Source organism: Bison bison, unplaced genomic scaffold, assembly GCF_000754665.1.
Source record: "Bison bison bison isolate TAMUID 2011002044 unplaced genomic scaffold, Bison_UMD1.0 scf7180017864491, whole genome shotgun sequence".
NCBI classification, from domain to species: domain Eukaryota; kingdom Metazoa; phylum Chordata; class Mammalia; order Artiodactyla; family Bovidae; genus Bison; species Bison bison.
Window position 1 is genome coordinate 9,856,716 of NW_011495050.1, and position 7,449 is coordinate 9,864,164.

General features: G+C 34.7%; 1 protein-coding gene across 1 annotated transcript in view; it reads left to right on the forward strand.

Moving 5' to 3' along the window:
• CSMD3 (CUB and Sushi multiple domains 3) overlaps positions 1-7,449 on the forward strand; it is a 1,491,512-nt gene that overhangs the window by 1,459,420 nt on the left and 24,643 nt on the right. The window contains exons 65-67 of the mRNA XM_010863441.1: positions 869-980; positions 3,243-3,422; positions 6,107-6,172. Of these exons, the coding sequence (XP_010861743.1) occupies positions 869-980; positions 3,243-3,422; positions 6,107-6,172 (358 nt within the window). The remainder of the gene's footprint in view (positions 1-868; positions 981-3,242; positions 3,423-6,106; positions 6,173-7,449) is intronic.

Here is a 7,449-nt window from a genome sequence, read left to right on the forward strand (position 1 = left end):
TCCTCCGCCCATGGGATTTTCCAGGCAAGAGTACTGGAGTGGGGTGCCATTGCCTTATCCAAAATCTCTTGGAGGACTTGTTAAATCACAAATAACTGGTTGCTAAGATTCCAGAGTTGCTATTTCTGACAAGTTCCTAGGTGATGCTGAAGTTGCTGGTCTGGGACCCCACCTTGAGAACCTTTGTTCTATATATTTATACAAGTTGAATATCCCTTAAAAGATCCCCTGGAGGAGGGAATAGCAACCCACTCCAGTATTCTTGCCTGGAGAATCCCATGGACGGAGAAGCCTAGTGAGCCCATGGAGTCGCAAAGAGTCAGACACAACTGAGCGACTAACTCTAAAAGCTTAGAGCAAATAACGTCTTCCATTGTATTTTTCTGTTACCAATACAACCTTCAGTAAACACCTTCATGTCTAATCTCATATTGAATTTACTGTCCTCCATATTCATTTGCCTCTTATGTTTTTAGTTATCTTTATTTCTGCATATGTCTTTGTCCATCTTCATGTATATATCTTTATTTAACTCTTTGTTTGTCTATCTTATGTTTATATATAGCTTATCGACCTTTTGGCATCTTACAAATTTTCTTCAAATTACAATGGCAAAAAGTTTGACTTCTGTGTATACATTATATTCAAGCATTTGATGCTGAATGTACACAGAGATCTGTTACTTTTTTTCTTTGGTCTTTTTTCCCCCATTTTTACTTTAAATCCGATTTCCGTTCTCTTCCAACCTCTACCATTCAGAATTTCTTTTGAAAGCATTTTGTCATCCATATTTTTTTTCTTTTTTCTGTCTGTTGCTGCATTTGAAGTTACACTGCAATATTTGTTTTTTGTCTGTAATTTGCTTTAGGTGGGAAGTGTTGTGCAGTTCCACTGCAAAAAAGGACATCTTCTTCAAGGGTCTACAACACGGACTTGCCTTCCTGACCTCACATGGAGTGGAATTCAGCCTGAGTGCATACGTAAGCATAAGAAATTATACTTATAAAGGATAAGACTTTATATGCATTATTTTCCAAGTGTGAAAATAAATTTATGTCCATGTAAATGGTGAGTCACATTATTTCTAGGTTATTATAAAACATAATTCACATATATAGTGTTATTACTATAGCATACCCCCATGCCCGGTGAGGAGCATTATTTTTCAAGAAGCCAGAAGGCACAGGGAACAGTTGTGTTCTTTTTGAAAAGCTCTTGTAACTGTGTTCAGTTTGGTCACATGGTGATTTTAGATAATGATGATTTTTTAGTTCATAGAAATGTACCTATGAATCTGAAGTACTGTGAGATATAGGAGGCTCCAACATAGCGACTCAATCTTTTTTTTGCTTTTTTGTTAAACTCTCTGAGAACCTGAGTAAAGCTAGAAACATCCATGAAAAGAAATATGCATGTATACCTTAACCAAATCATTGAATATTGCTTAGAATTTCCTTAAGCTTCTAAATGTGCACTGACCATAAGTTGGAAGAACGTTCTAACCAGATTGAATAAGAAAAAAGATTAGTAAACCATCTTTTTTGAATTATAGTTAGAAATAAATTTTAGCTGGTGAGTTATCCTTCCCCCCCTACCCTCCCCCCGCCGCCCTCTTACTTCCTCATTTTAATCTCTTCCTCCATCTTTTTTGGGTGGGGAGAAAAATAAAGAGTAAGCAGGAATAGAAATACTAATCAGAAAGACATCTAGCTTTTAGGATTTCCTGAAGTCCAAATAAGTCCTGCGAATTTACTCTGTCCCTGTCAGAATCATCCAAATAATAATGGGGGCTTATGTGGATCCACAGTTTACTGAAAAGCAGTAGAACACTCCACTGAGAAGTCATGTCACATGCCTGGCTGACTTATACTTAAATACAGCAAAATTCCCTAAAAGAGAATTCCTTACAGTGTGTACATACTTTAGAACAGCTGTGTGGGATGTGACTAGACCTTTCATAGTAAACCAAGATTCTTTGGAGACCTGCACTTGGCATATGACTTAAATAAAATTAAGTAGCTTCTGTTACTGCAGAGCATATCAGAATTTCTAATATGTGCATAATTAGGGTTAAGAATATAGCAGAAACAGACTATTTGTGTTTATTTCCCTAATGAGAATGGACTTTTATTAACTGAGTTATATTAAATATAATCCATATAACATTATTTTTTACATGTGTTAAAATATTAGATATTATTTACAGTTTAGTTGTTTCTCCACTAAGAAAAGAATGCAAAAATTATTTTCCAAACAAATTTGTCCACAGAACATTCTTTCTCAGACAGGGTCTGTATTCATGAACACATGATTAGATATGTCTTGTTTAGCAAGAGAAGTCTTCATAGCATCTCTTTCTGACTAAGAATGTGGTGGTTATCATAAGACACAAAACAGGTAAACTGAGGGGCAGGGTCAAGTAGTGTCATAAGTGAAATAGTGGAGTTAAGACAGAGATTTAGTAATGGGTAAAACCATGGAGGAAAGGAGACAAAAAAATCAAATGAATGAAAAATTACTGCTAGCATATGGACCTAAAATATGGCCCGAAAATGCCATGTGCAAAAAATTATTAAGTTGTACTTTCTACATTAGGATTATTACTAGCAAAGCAACATATTGAATTGTTATTGAATTTAACTTTAGAAAACACCTTTTAATTTAAGTAAATATAGTAAATGAAAAATTACAAATTAATATTTCCTAAACTGGTACAGAAAATCTGAGTTTGATAAACTTTAAGAGTTATCTTACTGCAGGAGTTAATAGATTCTTTAAAATGCTAATATATACTGACTCTCCAGAATACATCTTTTATTTTTTCTCTATTTATTTTTTAACATCCACCAGTGTTCCAGAGATGATTGTTTAGAAAATGCTAGTCTGTGAAAACATTTACATTTACATTGATAAGCTTCCCTTGATGCACTGGAATATCTAAAAGTATATTTATATAAAGGCATTGCTATTGTTTAGTCCCTAAGTCATGTCTGACTCTTTTACGACCCCATAAAAGAGCCAGGCTCCTCTGTCCATGGGATTTCCCAGGCAAGAATACTGGAATGGGTGGCCATCCAGGGACTGAACCTGCATCTCCTGCATTAGGCTCATTCTTTACTACTGAGTTACCAAGGAAGCCCATATAAAGGCGTTAACATACCTATAAAAATATATGATTCCAATCTCAAAATTTTTTAACATGTCTGTAAAACTGAACATTTTTTTCCCTTTATTTAACATAGCCCACAGCTGTAAACAGCCAGAAACTCCTGCTCATGCAAATGTAGTAGGAATGGACCTTCCATCCCATGGGTATACATTAGTTTATACCTGCCAGCCTGGCTTCTTCTTAGCTGGTGGAACAGAACATAGAGTGTGTAGATCTGATAACACCTGGACTGGAAAAGTTCCTGTTTGTGAAGGTAAGCTTTCTCTATAAAAGCTGGCAGCAGAAGATTTTGTACTGACTTGGCTTTCCTCAGATATTAGAGAGAAAAAAAATAATTAACTTAGGAACAAAAGTAGTAGTGATGCAGTCATTTCATGCTCTGTTTTTTTCTTCTTACCTTTATTACTTTTCCTAGTTCTCTGCTCACAGTAAGTGTATTAGTTTTCTAAGGCCACCATAAAAAAGTACTATAAGCTGGATGGCTTAAAAGAATAGAAATTTATTCTCTCACAGTTCTGAGGCCAGAAACCCAAACTCAAGGTGTCAGCAAGGCCCTGTATCCTCAGAGGGCTCTAGGGAAGAATCATTCCTTACCTCTTCCTAGCTTCCTATGGCTTCTTGCTATCCCTGGCTTTGCTTGGCTCCTAAAGGCCTCCTAAATTCTGCTTCTATTTTCGTATGGCCTTTTTTCCGATGTATCTCTGCATGTCCTCCTCACTTAGAAAAGCAGCAGTCATTGGATTTAAGGATTATCTCAGTAATATGTCACCTCAAGATTCCCACCTTTTTACATCTTCAAAAACTCTATTTCCAAATTAGGTCATGTTCTGAGGTTCCTGGTGAACATGAATTTGGAACATATAATATTCAACGCACTTCAGTACTGAAAATTGCTCCCAGCATTCCTGAGTGTATATCCTTCTAGTAGAGTAAATCTGATAGAAAGCCTTTCCCAAAACTTGGTTAGGAAAGCAGTATCCAGAAGTCTGATTGTCACAGTTTTTAATATAATCAATCTCCAAATTCATTTCTCAGTCAGGATTATACGACAGTTTGACCATATCTAGGTGATGTGTTTACCTGTGTAGCTGCTTTACTCGATCAGGACAGTCTCCATCTGGACAAGATATAATGAGTTTAAGAGAGGAAAAACAGTTTCCAGAAGAAGGAATAAAATAAGTTTTTCTAGAATTCTTAATAAAGTCATCAATACATTTTTTTCAGGCCTTTAGTTCTTGATGTCTTGAAGCATTCACAAATGTAAACGACCTTCTCCTTGTGAAATGTTTCACTCTCTTTGCTTCTGTCGGGCACTACAGATTTTTTTTCTTTCCAAAGTTTTTTCATGATAGAAATCCCTTCTGTGTGAGATCTTATTCTTTTATTCACTTGTCATTGTCTTTCTCCACTCTCCTATCCTTTCATCTGCCCTTTTCCAACTAGAATATAAGCTAAAAAAAAAAAAAAAAGCCAGAAACTTTGTCAATGTATTTACAAGTTTAATTTTGAACACTTGCAGTGCTTTATATGTGAAAAGTGTTTAATCAGTATTTGTTGAGTAAATAAATATTTTATCTCCTCAAATTTTTGGCTACACATTCTCCATTTCCTTTTTAAGCTTAATGTTTTCTATCTATCTTTTCTAAAGCTCAGTTCTTTGTTTTCTCTTCCTTTGACTCAATGTTCTCTCCCTAGGTGATCCAATTCATTCAAGCCAATGACTTAGTCTCCTCTAAGAAGGTTATTTACAAATTAATATTTCTAGCTCATATATCTTCTCTTAGTCCCAGACTTATATTTTCAATTGCTTACATGATATTGCTTCTTGAATTTCTCAAAGATATTTAAATAATACATGCAAATACAAACTCATCGATTTCCCTTCACCATTGTTGTCTCTTGATGTTCCCTAACTTAGTGGTACCATCATCACATAATAAATAGAAATCTAGTAATCACCTTTGACATCTTCCTGTCCCTTTAAGTCCACCAGAATTTGAGTAGCTTTAAACAAAAAAATCTATCCACTTCTCAGTTTATCATCACTACTACAGCAGTTTAACTCAGCATTATCTCTACTGAGACTACTGAAATGGCCTTCTAATTTCTCTGTCCAAATCGATACCTACTTGTTTCCAAATTGTTCTCTATCTTTCAGCCAAGCTGATGTTCACCCAAATAACTTCTCTTTAAAGCCTTTAAAGACATTACATTGCTCTTAGGTAAAAGATGTACGTCTTTACAGGTCCACAAGCACTGCATATCACAGCTGCTTCAACTTTGCAGACATATTCAGCACCTCACATGATTCTGGGCTCATTTTGGTTTGGCTTGAAACTCTAAGTCTTTACTTTTGAGTCTAGTCGATTTCTTATGACACCATGGGATACCTTAACAATTTTTTTTATTCAGTTTTTATTCCTCTTTCTTTTTTGGCCATGCCACAGAGCTTGTGGGATCCTAGTTGCCTGACCAGGGATTGAACCTGGGCCTGGCCTATAAAGAAGCTGAGTACTAACCACAGGATCACCAGTGAATTCCCTGTAGTTTTTAACTCCTAAACATGAAACCTATCCAAATTATTTGTCTTTAAGGAATAGGAACATACCCTTAGCTCTCAGCTTCAATGTTGGAATCAATTATTTCCATGTTGATTTATGCCTTTAAAATAAGAAATAGGATGCAAAAATGCTAAGGTAGCACTAATATTCTCTTTGCCACACTGGATTCTAATGAAGATAATTATTAAAATTGTTAGCTGTACAACAGTAATGTTGAGTGAGGACTGAGATGCTATAGTGAACAGAACATTTTGGAGAAAGTTCTGATATGTCAGAGAATAAAATTGACAAGGCATCACATTGTGTATGTGTGTGTCTGTGTATGTGTGTTATTAATTATATTAAATTTTATAAACGTTTTTGTTTCTTTTCATAGCTGGTTCCAAAATATTGGTGAAAGATCCTAGACCTGCACTTGGAACACCCAGCCCAAAGCTAAGTGGTTCGTCCTTTCAAATGCTTTTCTAGTAGTCATGGTTTCTAAAGGTGTTCATTGACAAAGTGACAGCCATTTATTTAGAAAACTATATTTCAACATGGGAAAATGGTGCATTTTACTGTTTTGAATTTGAAATTTAAAAATGTATATTATCAGATGTTGAACTTCAAGCAGTGTAATACTGTGACATGTTAATATTCCAAAAATATTTTGTATAGTTCTCTCTATGAAATTTCCCTTCAAGAATATCTGCAAATAGCTATAAAATAATGGCAATGTTTTATTTTAAATACTAAAATCAAAATGAGGCTTATATATAATTTTTAAATGTAATTTTTTTAAAGAAGGAACCAAATACACTTGGAGAGTAAAAGTTTACCAACTTCTAGAACTTGTTCAGTTTATTTTCAATGATTTGATTTAAAAATAAAATTATTTAATCATTAAACATAGGGAACTTGAAGTTCTGCAACCATAATGTAATTCCCATTTTATACACTGCCTACCCTAAGACTCTGGAAAAGATACTTTCTACACCTGGGCCTCCATTTCTTTATCTGTACAAAAAAATAATAATAATGATTAGATTAATATGAACAAACTTCATTGAAATGAAGTACAAAGTGCCTAGCTCATGGTAGGGCCTCAGTATATGAGACCTGCTTTTTAACGTATTAGTAACTATTATATTTACATGGTAGAAATGAAAAGCTACACATAGAATTAAAGCCTCAGCATCTAATCTTTACCTTGGAAATGGATTTGGTCCAGTTGTAATTAGCCAGGTACGATGTTAGAATGTGATATTTGTTGGTTTCAGAAGTTCTCAGTGTACATATGGTAAAACTGGACTGCCTACAAAAAAAAAAAATCAGTCTGAAAAACTTATTTTTGTCAACAGTCAGTGAAAACAAACTGAATTTCTCTAAAGTAACTAATGAATATGTCATCATAAGAGAGAAAGCATTTCATGGAATCAGAAAACCACAATGGTCAATCAATGCCCAGAACTCTCCAAGAAAGATGCTTTCTCTGGGAGCCAGAAGGGTGCTCAGAATAATAGCTCCAGCACATAGCGTATAACCCTAGACTGTCTTCAGCAAAATATGGCCAGTATCCACCATTCAAGCTGACAGTTTTTTTTAAAGCATATGGAAGAACTAAGCAAAAACCTAATATGTGTGATATAATATTTTAAAAAATTGTTAGTTGCTCAGTCATGTCCAACTCTCTGCAACCCCATGGAGTGGTATAATATATATACATTATACAAATATATA